General features: G+C 39.8%; 1 protein-coding gene across 3 annotated transcripts in view; it reads right to left on the reverse strand.

Annotated features, from left to right (window-relative positions):
* KLF12 (Kruppel like factor 12) overlaps positions 1-16,823 on the reverse strand; it is a 612,181-nt gene that overhangs the window by 224,475 nt on the left and 370,883 nt on the right. For all 3 annotated transcript variants that reach the window (XM_044249872.1, XM_044249871.1, XM_044249873.1), the window contains one exon: positions 12,114-12,203. In XM_044249872.1, the coding sequence (XP_044105807.1) occupies positions 12,114-12,203 (90 nt within the window). The remainder of the gene's footprint in view (positions 1-12,113; positions 12,204-16,823) is intronic.

Consider the following 16,823-nt stretch of genomic DNA (forward strand, 5'->3'; position numbering starts at 1 on the left):
AGATCATGTGTATGGGCCTAAAAACAATGTCTAAACTGTCTGGTCCCTAAAGAAGCCACTACATTGTTCATAGAAAATACTTCACCTCGAATTTTTTGCCTCTGTTTTCTTAGTAAACACACAACAATATATTGATGATCCATTTTTAAATAGTTTGAATATACTCCTCTTCATATGAAATTTAGAACAAAACTTGAAGCAACCCAGGAGACTTATTTACTTCTTGGTTAGAGCTGACTTACACAAAGGAGGTGAGAGGTTTATAAACTACAACTGTGTTAATTTCTTTCATGCTGAAAGCAAAAAAAGTATACATTGAGGTTAAAAAAAAAAAGAACCTAAGAAAAGTATTCTTTTTCTTAATTTTGAAGTCTTATCAGGCTTTAAGAGTGAATACTTCCAATCATCATCTTCATGGCTTCATTGAAAAAGGTGTAATTAGTTATAAGAGCACAGCAATGAAACTGAAGATGGAGAGGTGGGAAGAGAATGGATCATGAGAACCCTAAGTCATCTGGAACATCAGCGTTCATTTACGACTGACAAGAAGCAGATACTCTTTTACTAAGAAAATCTGACAGTATTCCCTTCAGACAAGAAAAAGGACTAACCAGTGGGTCAGAGACAGACTCATCTCTCCACAGACCACAAACAAGACCAGTTAGCAAGATATTAAATTGATCAAACTTTCCACCAGGTGGAATGTGCCTTGGTAGCAAAGTATGTATGCACTGTCCTCAGTGAGGACTCTGACATAATTTGTAAAGCAAAAAAAAAAAAAAAGAAAAGAAAAAGCACAGTGGACGTCTTTATGTTGTTACATATTTATAAAACTCTGGGCTTTCAAGATCCTATAACCGAGACCAAGAAGTTTTCTAGAAAACTGAACCTGATATGTGGTGTCAGCTTTGCTCTGCTCCTTTAGATTTCCAAAAGTGACACACAGCAAAATACAATTGTGTCCATGTGATGGTCACGGAATACTTTTGTAATTTCAACCTATTATTAAATACTTGCAAACATTATTTTATATTAAAATAAACATGGTACATAGTAAAACTGTTTTTGAATCCTACACAATTAAGATAAAAGAGAGACCCAAGAGATCCTATTTACTGCAGACTACTGGAGTGGCCATGAGCCTCTCTGGGTAAATTTGCATTTATTGGCATGTTCAACTATCACCTTCCATAAGATCTGCTTAAATCCTTCTTAAACACGAATATTATAGTGGGAGTTATTTTATATCAGATTGTTTGCAATATTGTAGTTATTTTATATCAGATTGTTTGCAATATTGTAGTTTGCAATATTGTAATTACAATATTGTAGGAGTCAGTGTCATATCAAAGCTGAACAACAAAGAAAGCTTACAATAGTGAAAAGATTCTGATTTGCAAGACATGACTCCAATCCCATCCCTGTTACTTACTGGGGATGTGACCTTGACATACAAGAGCTCTGCAATTTTCTTTAGTAATGGGGATGACATTACATACTCAAGGCATACAAAATACACACAAAAGCTTGTAGGACTCTTATGTCCTATAAATAAATGATCTTATCATTATGAAACGTTCCACTTTATCTCTGGCTATATTCCTTTCTATGAAGTCTATTTCATCTCATATTAATACAGGGATCACAGCTTTGTTTTCGGTGTTGTGATTTAGGCTATACATATCTTTCTCTATCCTTTTACTTTCTGTTTAAAAGAATGTTTAGTATAGGGGTGCCTGGGTGGCTCAGTGGGTTAAAGCCTTTGCCTTCGGCTCAGGTCATGATCCCAGGGTCCTGGGATCGAGCCCCGCATTGGCCTCTCTGCTCGGCAGGGAGCCTGCTTCCCTTCCTCTCTCTCTGCCTACTTGTGATCTTTCTCTGTCAAATAAATAAATAAAATCTTTAAAAAAAAAAAAAAAGAAGAAGAATGTTCAGTATAGACTTATTATGTCCCTGGAAGAAAATATCCTAAACTATTAACAGCTTTTATTGCAAGGTAATGTGATCATGTCTTTAATTTCTTCTTGAAAGGTTTTTATATATATTTAAATTATTTATTAATAAAAATGTTATTGGACGTAAGAATTCCAGTGTCTGATCTGGAGCAGGATAAGCCTTGTCCACATTCAACAAGACAGGGAAGACTTATACCCAAGTGACCTCACGTTTCACACAAAACTTTTTCCTCCAAAGTCAGGAGAAGGGCATTGTTAAAGCCAACATTTATTTAAGAGGTATCTATTGTAAGTAAAGGCAGGGCCATTTACTCACACATGACTGCTGCTATAACAAGCAGGCCTTCTAAAAAAGTCACATCCCATGTGAGGCCATCAGAAATTATTTCTGCTGAAGTTCTCCTTCAGCCACTACTGTAGATTACTGGTACAGTAATCTACACCAGCTCTCCGGTACACTTATGAATCATCAGCTCTCTGGGTTTATACACTTATTTTTATTTTTAATTGAGGTCATGAACACAAAATATATTTACCGACATCCATCTTTAAATGTGAAGATCAGTAGTGTTAACCACATTCACGTTACTCTCGAACAGCTCTTTTCTCATCTTGCAAACCTGAAACTCTACACCCTCAAACTGCCCACATCCCGGTCCACCAAACCCCTGACAACCACCATTCTTGTTTCTGCTTCATGATGTTGACTATTCTTGATTGTACCCTGTCACTTATTAGGTACCTGTATCTTTATATTTAAGGAGAACATCTTACAGGTGGATGTACTTAGGTCTTGCTTTTATTCCCAAGCTGAAAATCTATCTTTTAAATGGAGTGCTTAAACTCTTCCTGTTTCAACACAATTCTTAACATACAGTGTTTAAATGCTCACTCTTTGTTTTCTCTCTCTTCTACCTGTTCTTTGTTCATCTTTCCTCTTTTCTGCCTTCATTCTGAGAAAATGGAGTATTTCTTAAAATGCTTCCAGTTCATTTCCATCCTTGGTTTATTAACTTTATTAGCTGTTTTACTGTGTATGTGTGTGTGTGTGTGTGTGTGTTGTGTGTGTGCACGCGTATGTGGTTCCTCATCTACCTTCAAATAATACCATCCCAAATGGCGCACTTCCTTCCACACTCCCATCTCTGTGCTACTGCTGTTGCTGATTTTCATCCAATAGGTCATAAACTCCACAATGTGTTATTATGTTTGCTTTGCACCATTTTCTTTTAAAAATATATATATTTTTTACATCTTTTATACTTGCCTAGACACTTAGCATTTTGAGTACTCTTCATCTCCTTGTGTAGATCCAGAATTTCTATCCAGTGTCCTTTCCCTTTCACCTAAGGAAGTTCTTCCTTCTGTCTTGTGTGATGAGAAGTCTGATTGTTTCTTTGTATATCAGATATAGTCCCCTCTTCTCTGCTGGCTGCTTCCAGCCTATTCTTTATTACCTATTTCCAGCAACTTGATTATCTTATGCTTTGGTGTGGTTTCTTCAGCTTGGGGCTAACTGATTTTCTTGGGTATGTGGGTTCTCCTCATATTCAGATAATGTCCAGCCATTATTTCTTCAAATGATTTTTCTAACCCTGCCTCTCTTGACAGTGCAATTGTACATATGTTAGACTACTTGAGATTCATCCACAGGTCACAGAGGGTTTTTTCATCTTGTTTGCTATCTGATCAATTGATTCGGTTATGATCAATTTCCAGATAGTGGAACCTTTACATCACTGAGGGCTAGATCTGGTTAGGTCTTCTTCCAGAGTGCTGGATTTTGCTCTGGTATAATTAAGTAACTTCCAGGTCAGCTTGGCATTTTCAGGGTTTGCTTTTCACCTACATCAAGGCAAAACCCAGCCCAGACAACTGTGGGATGAATTCAGTCCCATTACTAACCTGTGGCCCTTCTGAGACCTCTATCCCATGTACAAAGGTGTCTCTCCATTCTGGTCGGTGGGAACTGTATGTGAGCTCTAAGAATTGCTCCAGAGGGGCATCTGGGTGGATTAGTCAGTTAAGCAACTGACTTCAGCATAGGTCATGATCTCAGGATCCTGGATTTGAGCCCAGAGTCAAGCTCTGTGCTCAGTGAGGAGTCTGCTTGTCCCTCTCCCTCTGCTCCTCCCCCACACTTAGGCAGACACTGTCTCTCTCCCTCTCTCAAATAAATAAATAAATAAATAAATTCTTTTTAAAAAGGGGGGTGCCTGGGTGGCCCAGTGGGCTAAGCCTCTGCCTTCCGCTCAGGTCATGATCTCAGGCAGGGTCCTGGGATCTAGCCCCGCATCAGGCTCTCTGCTCAGCAGGGAGCCTGCTTCCTCCCCCCCCCCGCCCCACCCCTTGCTGCTCTGCCTACTTGTGATCTCTCTCTCTGTCAAATAAATAAAGAAAATCTTTAAAAAAAAAAAGAAAAGAAAGAAAGAAAGAAAAAAAAATAACTGTTCGCCAGTTGCCTTCTTTGTTCTTTTCTTATTTTCCTTCATACACAGGTAGATGGTTACCTAGGCAAACCCTTCTTAGGGGGTCACTTTGAGGATCTCTGGAGCTCTCTCCGTACAACTTCTTTCTCTGTTATTGTTCCCCTTAAAAACCAGTTGCCTTGATCTTTCCCAAATTCCAATCCCTGCTGCCTAACTCAGTGACTGCTAGGCCCAATCTGGGTTCTTCTCCCTGCTTTGCTCTTAGGCAGAAGGCTAAGGCACCAATAAGGTTCACCTCCTTTTCTGCCTTACTCCCAAGGATCATAGTCCTTAACTGTCTGTTGCTCAATATGTAAAAGCATTTCATATACTTTATCTGGCTTTCTAATTGTCCATGGTAAGAGGTCAGTTCCCATGGTAACTAATCCCCCTTGGTCCAAAGCAAAAGTCCTCCAAGGGTTAAATAAGCTATAATCACAGTTATAAACTGTGAATCAGCATGCAAATATTAGCACATGAAAACATATCTAGATAAAGAGCAACTCTTGCCTCATGGTCCAGATTTTGTTTTTGTAATTCTACCATGAAGACCAGTACACGGAGGAAAACACAACCGTGCATAAACTGAAATATTGCAGAGGTTAATTTTCCCTAACTCCAAATTTCCAAATTACTCTTTAAGAAGTGTTCTTTTTTAGAAAGCACTGACCCTATAAAAATGTAAATGACTCCCAGAAAGAATACCACTTTACATTTTCCTCAATTAAAGAGACTCCAGTTAGAACTGGTCATCAGTCTGTAGGTCCGTGGGTACCCTGAGCCATCACCACATGCACGGAGGGCTGGGAACGTCTGGGCTGTGAATGGACAAGAATTAAGTTGAAGGAGAAAGTACATTGCTAATGGGAAAGAAGGAGGGCAGAATTATCAACTTCATAGCTTTGCCCAGGGCAGCCCCCAAGGGAAAGGATTTGCCTGCCTGCTATATTTCCCTTGGGTACTATCTGTAATTACTATCACAGCTCATTGATTTTCAATTCTTTCTATTAATACATTTATTGGCCATTCTGACATTATTAAAATCAGTCCAACTCTGCTTCTTTAGTGGAGGATAGCTCTTCCTTAAAATGAGTTTTGCAAGTACAGATACTTTTTCCTGCCCCTTCTTTTTTTTTTTAAATGGTCTTCTCAGATTAGGAATAACACAACTTCTGCATATGTTTTTCTTTGAAGCCACGTAGTGATATGCAAAGATTTCACTACAGATCAAAAGATCTCAAGCCGCGGGTCATGGGAGAATATTAAATGATAAGCAAATTCATATGTCTAAGATAATTCTACCAATTTACTAGCTACGCCGGCTCCTGTTCTGCAGTAGGGGAGGTAATAATGAGCCTCTGTTAAAGGGTAATGCAAGTGGCATTTTTACAATGCCTTTTCTTTTCTTCTGATAAAGTCATTACAGTTACACTGTCTTGCTAAGCTTTTACACACAGATATATATTAAACCTTTTATGTGAGATTAAACATAAGAGTTTTCTGAGAAAAAGAAAAAGGTTTGTTGTTGTTGTTGTTTTTCTCTAAAGCTACTAAATTTTGATACAACTGCCTGTCTTAAACATTCCATAGCACATGTCTCGGTTCAGCTACAAGACTTGCACCTGTCTCCATTTCTTTATTAAGCCTAAAGATTGGGGTCTTTTCCAAAACAGCACCTGTCTCAAAATCCTCAATATTCTACAGTCTGGCCCTGGCTCTCACTTACAATAAATAGCATCTGAATCACTATTCATCAAGCCCTGCCTAGCTGTAAGCTCCTTGTGCTGAGATGATGAGGAATAGTGAGAAGCATAAAGCAAAACTCTATTCTACAGGAAGGTACAATATACTACCTTAACGCTGCTAGTCTGTCTTTTGTGATACAGAAATGCCTTCACCACCTTGTTATGAATGTCCTGCAGAATGCTTTGCAAAAGTTACTGCAAGCTGCATCTAGAAAAAGGGTCATTACTCCCTTCTGTCCTCTCACTCTCGTTTTCTTAAAGATTTATTTATTTATTTGAAAGAGAGAGAGAGAGAACACAAGCAAGGGGAGCAGCAGAGGGAGAGGGAAGAGCAGGCTCTCCACTGAGCACAGAGCCCGATGTGGGTCTCAATCCCAGGTCTCTGGGATCATGACCAAGCCAAAGGCAGATGCTTAACCAACTGAGACACCTAGGCGCCCCTCTTCTGTCCTATCTCTAAAATTAGGGTGCTCATAGGGATCTCTGGCCTGACATTTCCTACTAGTAAGCCATGGAGGATACGATTAAACCCATCTGCTGCTACACCTGCACCCTTTGGGGTCCCACAGCTGCGGTAAAGGCACATTGGGCTTTGCCTCCAGTGGAACGCACGAAGGTCTTCTACAACCCAATCACGGACTGTTTGGAGCCCTTAAAATTGGCAAAACACCCAACACGTTTCTCCCTCTGTCTCTGCTCCACTCTTGCTACCGCTCTCCACCTCCAGGCCCATAGGTTGGAAACGCACGTGCCCTACAGCGGAAGGCAGAGGAGAAGCCCAGGCCTGAGCACTGCTGTTACTCCTTCCCACAGACGGAGCGGACACTGAGGGTGGCTGGGTGAGGCGTGTTTCCCTGAGGACTCCGTGCACCAATGAACTTTTCTATTTTTATTTAGAGAGCTTCTTTTCCTTTTTAAACATTTTACTTCCAATGATCCCAAAGATATACAAAATCAGGCAGAACGGTTACACGAGCCCCCGGGGTACCGGTCACATGGCTTCAACAATGACGGAATCCTGGCCCGTCATACGTCATCTTCCTCCCCGTGCATTCTGTCCCCCCACTTCACTCTGCCGCAAAACCCACACACCTCATCGTCTCCCCGGTAAACACATCAAGAATTATTCTCTGACGTATACACACTCAGAACCCCTTTGCTAAAAAATTGTGGCCAAACACCACTGTCACACCAAAATATGGTGTCACTTTCATGTTCATGGAATCACTGATTTCTGGCTTCATTATCCCATTTCTTATGTGATAAAATCTAACCAGAATTTGAAATATTTCTCCAGATATGCTTAAATAAAAATTCAAAAAAATAAATAAATAAGGGTTAGACTTGGAGATCTGCTTTAACTTTTCTTTTAAAATTCTAAATTATGGGGCGCCTGAGTGGCTCAGTGGGTTAAAGCCTCTGCCTTCGGCTCAGGTCATGTTCCCAGGGTCCTGGGATCAAGCCCCACATCGGGCTCTCAGAAAGCCTGCTTCCCTTCCTCTCTCTGCCTACTTGTGATCTATCTGTCAAATAAATAAATAAAATCTTTAAAAAAAAAATAGAATTCTAAATTAGTCCAGTTGTTTAATCTCTACTAAATATGAGAATTGCATCCATAGAAACGGAAGCAATGGGGTCCTTTTTATTCCTGCTCTTCTTCAAGCAGGGAGGCAGGCTCTTAGGAGGCTGGACGGTTCACTTCACTTCCCAAAAGAGGAGAAATAGGTGGACAGAGACCAAGGGGTCCCACACAGCTGGCCCATGGCACGGGGAACATCTGAACTTGGGTCTGTCCCCCTTTCAAGTCTAGGCATTTCTACCTGCACACACAGGTAGCTTCCTCATGGTAGGATTGTTAAACTCCCAAGGAGAAACGCTTTTTCTCACTCCTGGCCCATTACCAGACTTGAAGAATGTTGGCTAGAACCTGGGCCAGCCTTTAACACCCCCACTGTACAGATGAGGACATAGAGGCCTGGAGTTATGAAGTCACTTCCCAAGGCCATTCAAGCCAGGGAGCTACAAGGCCAGGAACAAAAATCATGTTTTACATCTTTGAGGCAGTACCCTTTCTCTGCTCCTGCCTTATCTCTGGGTAGAATCGTTCCAGTCCTCTTCTTCCTGCTTTCGTCCTTTGCTTAATAACATGTTAGAACATCCAAAGGCCGACAGCATTTGGGAAGCTCTTGTAACAGCAGGACACAAGCACCAAAGGTCACAGTCAAAGTCATTCAAGCACTCCTTGCTGTGCCCCTGAAGTGTATCACAAGAGCATGTGCCCTTCCCATGGACTGCTTAGCAGCATGTGCTGTATTACCGACAAGCCCGAAGAAAACCAAAGTCCCGTTTCAAGAGACTACAATAATAATCTACTTAGATTTCATAAAACTAAGGATGCGGGAGTGACAGAATTCCAAACAGAAGGCAGGGAGGGGCACAGAGTCGGTGTGGATACGTTACTGGACCTATTCAGTTCACAGGGCTACAAGCTGAACACTATACCATCAACGAGAATGTGTGTTTCCAGCATTTCCAATTTTTATTTTTTTGTTCACAACCACCCTATGAAGTCGACAGAGCAGGTTTATGATGAGGAATGACGCACTGGTTTCGTATTTTTTCACCATGCCAGTCATAATACCCAGACAAGTAAAGCATGTATTTCCTGACCACTTGCCGGGGGCTAGGACCTGCAAGAAAAATACAAGGAACAGTTCTTGCCCTCCAAGAGCTTACAATCTGATGGAAGAGCTGTGACCATCCCCTTCACACACCATTAAACTATTAAGAGAATGAGGCCAGGCAAGCAGAACTTTGCAGAGAAGACAGAAAGCAGAGTAGCTAACCTAAACCCATTCCACAGTCTTTCTTCCAGCTCTGAAATGTGGTCATCAGGTCTGGAATTCCTTGGAAGGGTGGGGAGATATGTACAGACCAGCTGACAGGGACTATTTATAACCAGCAGAGGAGAATGGACATATGTGTGCGTGGCGCACTGAAACATGGGGGCTGTATTATGTAGTGCATCTTTACAATGCCGCCCGGAGCCTGAAAAGCACATGAAACTTTTCTTCCCCAAAGACTGAATGTTTAATGTCTATGTCTTGAAAACACACTCGTGAAATTAAGTCTTCCAGAATGATTACAGAATCTAATCCTTGACATCAAGCTGAGGCTTTCTCATTCATTGCTGTGATGCACTGATTCATTTCTATGACTTTGTGTTTATCGTTACTAATATCACATCTTTTTCAAAAGCCCATAATCACATATTTGATCAAGTTCAGCAATGTTCACACTTTCTTATAAAAATAGTCAAACTTCAACCAGCTTCTAACAGGAACTGAGGAGAGTCCTAGAAGACTGAAATAAGGAAATCTTTAGAATTCTGTTATTCCTTATCTAAAATAGTTCTGATTCTGAAATGATACTATGTATCACCCAACCCCATTATACCCCAATTAAAAACTCCAATAAAATGAACAAAAGTGAAGTTCACTAAAAGTCTAGATTTTAATCCCTAATTTTAAAGAAAAATTGGACTGAAATATTATAAATGATTAAACACAAATTTCTATATTCCATAAATAATGAGGTCATAATACATTCCATTAAACACTAGGCTGCTTCTCTTAAAGCTTTACTGTAAAAGAGAACAGAATTATATCTGCCATATATTTAAGAAGTTCATACAAAGGTAAGGAAAAGAATAAAATCAAGTTTCTACTTCCCTTCCACATACACAATCTAAATGAGGGTTAAAATATTAACAGCAGCTCCATTCACAAGGAGGAAAACTGATTTTAATGACTAAGAGTTAAGTAAAACCTACGAACCTACCATTTTTCCTGTCCTTATTTGAGGGCAGTAAATGCTTTCTATAAAGCAAGTAGCATGAGGTTCGTATTCACAATGGAAAACCCCTAGGAATCCTGGCTTTTGTTTTTTGTGCATCTAAATCTTTCATGCAAACCTTACCTTACAACTGAAAACGGACAGTAAAGGGGAAGTACCCTGACATCACCAAAGGTTCCCAGAGCTGGCGGCAATGATGACCCCTCGTTGCCCTGAGCAGCGGCACAAGCAGGACCTTCTGGCTTCTGTGCTTCCCTGCCTTCCTCCAACACGTGCGACTCGAGTAGATTTACTGCTACTTGAGTTGAAGAACATCTCGTGACATAAAAGCAACCATGTGAGATATACCACTTTATCATTTTTCTATCAGCAGTGGAAAAAGGCTATTATCCTCTGTGAATGGGACACTGTGGTCTGTGTGGTGTGTTCAACTTAAACATGGGGTGTGTAGAAATTTACCTGCAGAAACTGATGCTCATGCACTTGGATTAGGAAAACAGAAATTCCCAAGAAATCGAACAAACCCTTCCCATGTTAGGTCCAACAGCAAAGGTAGAAACTACTTGGTCTGGAAGACGTAGAGTTTAACTTGATTGAGTCAGGCTAGAAAATCCAGAGGAACACAAGATGTTTTCCTGCGGCACTGTCTACAAGGAACAAATGGTATCATTCGCCGCCAACCGGTTTCTTCTATCGTGATGCTCCGCAGACTGAGTGTCAGGTTGACCCTAAGTGGGTCGGTGGACACGTCCCGCCCAGAGCGGGGAAGGCGTGTCAGCGGCTGACATACTCCACAGAGATCACTGCGGAGCCACAACAATTGACACTGACTACAAACCGTTTCAGACACAGGCTGCACACGAATCAAAGAACTTTGTACTGTGACGCCATTCGCCCTGCCCCGGATTGCTCGGGCATGGGGAAGTTACTGCAGAAACCCTCTACATGCTACCATCAGGACTCCTGCCCTCGGTTCCTCACGATGAAGTCCCTCTAATCCAGCAGTATCCTAACCCCTTGAACCCCTCGACTGGGGTCCCACACCAACTCACGCACACAGATTTTTACAAGTGACATTTTATTTACAATCTTTCCGTTGTCTTCTGGTTGCTCACTTACAAAACACGGCCAATGCTATGCTGTTTGTGGTAAGAGATAAGTTAATAAGATTAAGATGAAATATTTACTTAATTCATCCTTGTTCAGTCACCTGGAGTGCCTCAGTGGTGGGGGGTTAGTAACACGGGGAGGCAGCGGGCCCTCGGGCACACGAGCAGTGCTTTCGCACGTATATACGAAACGTGGTCAGCCAAGGCCGCAACAGAGTCGCACGGCCCTTATTACAGTTTCAACTACGAAAGCTACAGATGTTAACAATGACAAAATCACCCCTGTCCTTTTAAAACAGAAATCCAGCTATGCTCTTAAGTCTTCGTATTTTCAATTTTCAACCCAATCTTAAGTCTTCATATTTCAATGTTCATGTGTCAATTTTGCTATGTCTTGTTAGCTAAGCCTTCTTTTGCTTTACTCGCACTTCAAACTCACCGACCTGAATTTCGTCAACTGTCGTCTAGTCCTCGTGGTACACAAAAGGGTAAATACAAATGTCAAAAGAGAAACCAATCCGGCAAAGAGGAACATTCCCAAACCTGTACATAAACTGGGGTTCCCTTGAGGGCTGAGCAGATTGATCGTCATGTGATTGATCGTCAGATTGATACATGTACCCTGTAACTTCCTAAGAAAGAAGTAAGCCATTTTGGCATGGAGGTTATATTCCTATCTTATTTTTTTTTTAATAATTCCTCTTTGCTTTGGATTTTTATTAGCTTTTCAAAAACCCTCACTAACTTAAATAAAACCATATGGTTCTTGTAAGGTCACTGTGCCTTCCTAGTTTCAGGAAGTTATCTCTTCCAAGTTAAACATGGCTGAGGCTACAAATGGGCGAGAATCCACCAGCCGCAGATGATTGTGGGTCAAGAGAAACGGCACAGGCAAGTGAAAGTCAGCAAACGTCAGGATGCTCTGGAAGCGACTTGCTGCACTCACGTAGAGAAGAAGGTGGGGCATTGTTGGAAACTTACCCCTTGTTCAGATTCCAAAAGCTCGGTTTTGACTCTGACTGACGGCATCCCATCAAGCATTAACATTCTGTTCTCAAAGGTGTTGATATTCTGAGAAGAAGAAGAGAGAGAGAGAGAGAGGGAAAGTCAGCCATAAAGCATTCAAATGAGGACATCTGGTAGACTCTTCCTTCATGGTAGTACATTTAGTACTGCTAACCTAATTTTTTTAACAATGAAGTATAATTAAATGAGACCATCAGCATAACCAATTATCCCCCCATTCTGAACTATCATTTGAAATAATGACCACAAAGTTGAATTAATCAGTCTGATTCTCTGACCTCTGGGTTAGAGGTCAGACTATAATAAACTGGAGTAAAGAAACCTTAACATTAATTTATATGGGGCTGGAAAGATTCATCACACTTTTGCAGCTGTGGAAGGAAAGAGAAGGATGTTTCTCTTTTCCTCAGTTCCAGAGGTTGCATGTGTGCAGAAATCCACAAAGGAGAAAATAGATAAAAAATGACCATATCCTCACATTATTGTCAAAATCTAAATAATTTTTAAAAACAAGATAATATAATTCTAGACACTGAATTTTAGTATGGCACTTCAGATCAAATGAAAATTTCTATGTATTGACCCCAAACATTTATTTCAAAAACAACTCTTATAAATATTTAAGCTCAAGTCATAACCAAAAAATAAATAACAATTTGTTTTCTATTTTGGTATTTGTTTGGCTGAATTTACCATTTCTTGAAAGGAGAACTTCTACTTATTTCTAGAGTGACTCAGTAGAATTTCAAACAATATTTACGAAAAGATTAAATCGAGGTTATTCTCTATTAATTTTCACTGCTTTGGGGATTTTCTAAAGTCAATAACCTATGAAGAGAGTTCAAAAGACACTTATGATTGCTTGCTTCAGGCCAAAATCCTGTTTTAAAACATGTTTAGAATGTCAACCTTCAAAAAAAAAAAAAAAAAAAAAAAGAATGTCAACCTTCCCTTCCCCTACTGACCAAACTCAGAAACTGAAATGACTAAGTTTGAGTTTTTAGAATGGTTTCTTTGCTCAATCATAGAACGTAAGCACAGGACTCTACAGTGGTCTCCTTAAAAGAAAAAGAGATCTGTTTCTAAATATTTTGCTTGCCTTTGATGACAAAGATTAATATCATTTCTACACCTTCAGGTTTTTGCCTCTCACATGGTTCCTTTTCTATCAAGTAGTTAAATAAAAACAACTCCCACTTTGACAAATCATAAATGTTTTTATTACCAAATAATACCAACAGAGTGCAGTATAGTAAAGCTCTAATTATCTCTATTTCTTGCCAATCTTTTTCAAGAAAAATAAGAAATAAAATTTATAGGGCCTCTTATCACACATATTTGTTCTGAGACATCAATAAGAAGAAAAGGCAAATTTCCTCCAGAGCTAACTAATGAGCATTTAAAAATTCCATGCTACCTAGTCTATTAGGTAATAAAAAGAAGAAAAACTACTGTCAGGTTCTTTTCTTAGAAATGTGCAACAGTATTAAAACTGGCAGGATGCATTTTTTTAAATTTGTGCTTTTGACTTGTCCATATTTTTTAGGCATTTTGCACCCTAATAGCTGCAAGCAGAAAGAACTGTGGTCTCCCTGGCAAGCTCGGTTAATTTGTTCAAAGCTTTAAATCCTTTCATGGAGGCTGGTGGGTTGTTTACACATCAGGCATGGATCTCAAATCCTAATGTGTCACTTGCTTCCGTGGTTGGAAGCGGCCAGCTTGGCTTGCAACCACCCAGTTTTAAGAAAGCCTTCCTGCAGCCCGCCAGCCCTCCACGCCCCTGCCCTTTGCAGCAGCCAGAAATCTCCCCTAACAAAGCATCCCGTAGGCTGTTTGGTTGGTAGACAATGAAGAATGAGTTGATACTGCTTCCTACCCTGGAGGAGGTCTTGCCCAGAGGAAAAGGGGAAGATGCCTCCGCAAAGGCAGGGAAAAGACAAAGAGCGGTTCTGGAAAGACAGGTTTAATGAACTGCTGGAATCTGATTAGAGGCTAATGTCCCTTTCAGTGCTCTGTACCAATTTACAGCTGATAGACTTTAACCATTCTCCTCACAGGCGGTGATAAACTCATTAGTTTAAAAAATGCAAGCTAACCAGAGTCTTTGAAGTTAAAAACTGATAAATCATGAAAACCTGACTCGGCCCATGTTCCATTTAGCACATTTAAATATCACTGTATTTTCATGATTTTTTTAATTGTTACTCTTGAATAAGCCTATGTGTGTTAAAGATAGGATGTAGATGTTAGTTTCCTATAAAAATGGAAAAATAAAACACCTCTTCAGAGTTTTTTTTTAAAGAAATTAAGTTTTCCCTCAAAATATTTCTCTTCCCATGATTTTCCAGGATCAGCCACAGCCCCAACTATAATAACACCATGAATAATAGTGTTCACAGCTAAGAAACCAATCCTTAACTATTAAACTCAACTAGTGCAGATTCAATTTATATATACGTCTGAAAGCGATATTATAAATTTATATAAAGCAGATTCATCTCTACATTCATGATTCCAACCCTGTTTAATATAAATATAAGCACTGAGCATCACACCATATTCCAGACCATTCAGGAAAGGGTATGGGTTTTATGGAGAACATGGTAATTGTATAGCTTTGAGGATATAGTTCCTGGGACAAAATATCGATAGATTTATCTCCCTAAGCTAAAATCAGATACATACAATCTCAACTGACTGTAGACTTTAACTATGTAATAACCTTTAATAATTCGCAATTGCTGTCAAGCATATCTTGCCATGATCTTAATCAAACCACATTTGCTGTGGAATCAATAGCTCAACTGATTCCCAAGAGGTAAATAAAATTACACAGTCATCAATTTAAGGAACATCGTATTCTTTGTATATTTGGTTGTGATGAACATTTTGATATTATACAACCTTGTATAATTTACATTTGTGTATGTATACATTCATATACACATGTGCACACACGTGTATACACTCACACTGTGTGCTTCGTATGAGTACACTTTATTAATTAAAGCAAAAGTTAACCATTAGCTTTATTAGATGGCCGTTGACCAACCACATGAACACTGAATGAGAACAGTACTCTGGACTTTCCTTTTTGCCGAATAAGATTTGGCAACACAGAAGTCTAGCTGATGGTAGCTCTCTTAGTCAAAACCAGGACAAGCACAACCTTCAATCAATGATCCTAACATCTCAAAATATTTTAAATGGAATGGCCAGGAAACATAGGGACCAATGTTCAATGATCATCTCATAAAAACAGAATGGGGTGGGACTTCCCCATGGCAACTACTAGAATCTGTCCTCCTATTCCCAAAATGCAAGCCTTTTCTTCACCCTCTTCCTGACTGTGGGTCACCCAGTTCTTTGGAGAAAACATAACTGTTTTATCATAGCCCCCAAACGTGTGCTGAAACACAAAAGAGTGAAATTCATCTTGTTTTATACAGGTAAGGACCAACAAACCTAAAAGACTAGAATCAGGAGGAGCCAACAGGTTGGAATATCTATCATTATACAACAAATCACATCGCAGAATAAAAAAAGGCACTTTATTGTTATCTTAATAAAAAACACAATTACAATACATCATATGTGCATATCTATTAAGGACTAGACCTTGTGCTAAGGGATACTCATTTAGTCCTTACAGTAACCCAAGAAGTCAATGCTATATTCTCTGACGATGAGACATCTGAGATATAAGAATGTTGAACTGGCTAAGGTCTCAACATTACCAAGGGAGTACAGCTCTGTTCCAAACCAATTCTCTCTCTCCCCATCCCCTATTCTTCCTCCTTCACTCCCCTCCTCCCTGCCCCACTCACCCCTCCCCATCTCTCTCTGTCTCTTTCTCTCCCTCTCTCCCTCTCTCAGGAACTCTGGAATCTCCATTAACAGCTCCTCTCAGGACTAAGCTAATTTAGTCAGTGAATTAAATGTGCAAATTCTGGTCACTGGTGAGTATCAACATTTTGGGGAATATCAGTAAGAGGTCAAATAAGCCCATGGTTTCAAAGCTATTTCCTTTTTTTCCTTTAAATTAAAGTTTCAACATATTTTCTTGCCTTGATGAGATTATGCATCCTATCCTAGAAATACCTCATCATTAATTTAGCAAGTCAATCCCATCCTGATTTCAACACCCAGAAAAATCTATGGTAAACTCATCTGCTATCCAATGTTTTGAAAATATTCATATACCCTTGGTGGCTCATTCAATATTTACACAACAGTTTCATGCACTTGGATGATACAAGAACTTTACCCTCTACGTTTGATACTCAAGGAGATACACCTGGGCATCACATTTAATTTATAATCTCTTAGATTAAGTGTACGAGCGTATTTTTCTAAGCTTACATATCCTCACAATGATCAATCAATCTGGTGCAAGGCGTATGCTTAATCAAAGCACCTCTCAGGGTACAAAATAAATATCAGTTCAAACATACTTTGCCATTTCGTCCCAGACTTTCATCTTTCCTTGTTTTGCAGCATGGGAGTGAGGATGTCACACTGATGACCATATCAGTACAACTAAGAACTCAGCTAGGCCTGCTGGAACTCTCGACTTAAATCCCCTCCAGTGGTTGTGATGAGCCATATATACATTATTTTGAACTATCTGTCTACAGTCTTAAAAAGACAAAACTCTTGCATAAA

The sequence above is a fragment of the Neovison vison genome, chromosome 5 (genome assembly GCF_020171115.1).
Source record: "Neovison vison isolate M4711 chromosome 5, ASM_NN_V1, whole genome shotgun sequence".
NCBI classification, from domain to species: domain Eukaryota; kingdom Metazoa; phylum Chordata; class Mammalia; order Carnivora; family Mustelidae; genus Neogale; species Neogale vison.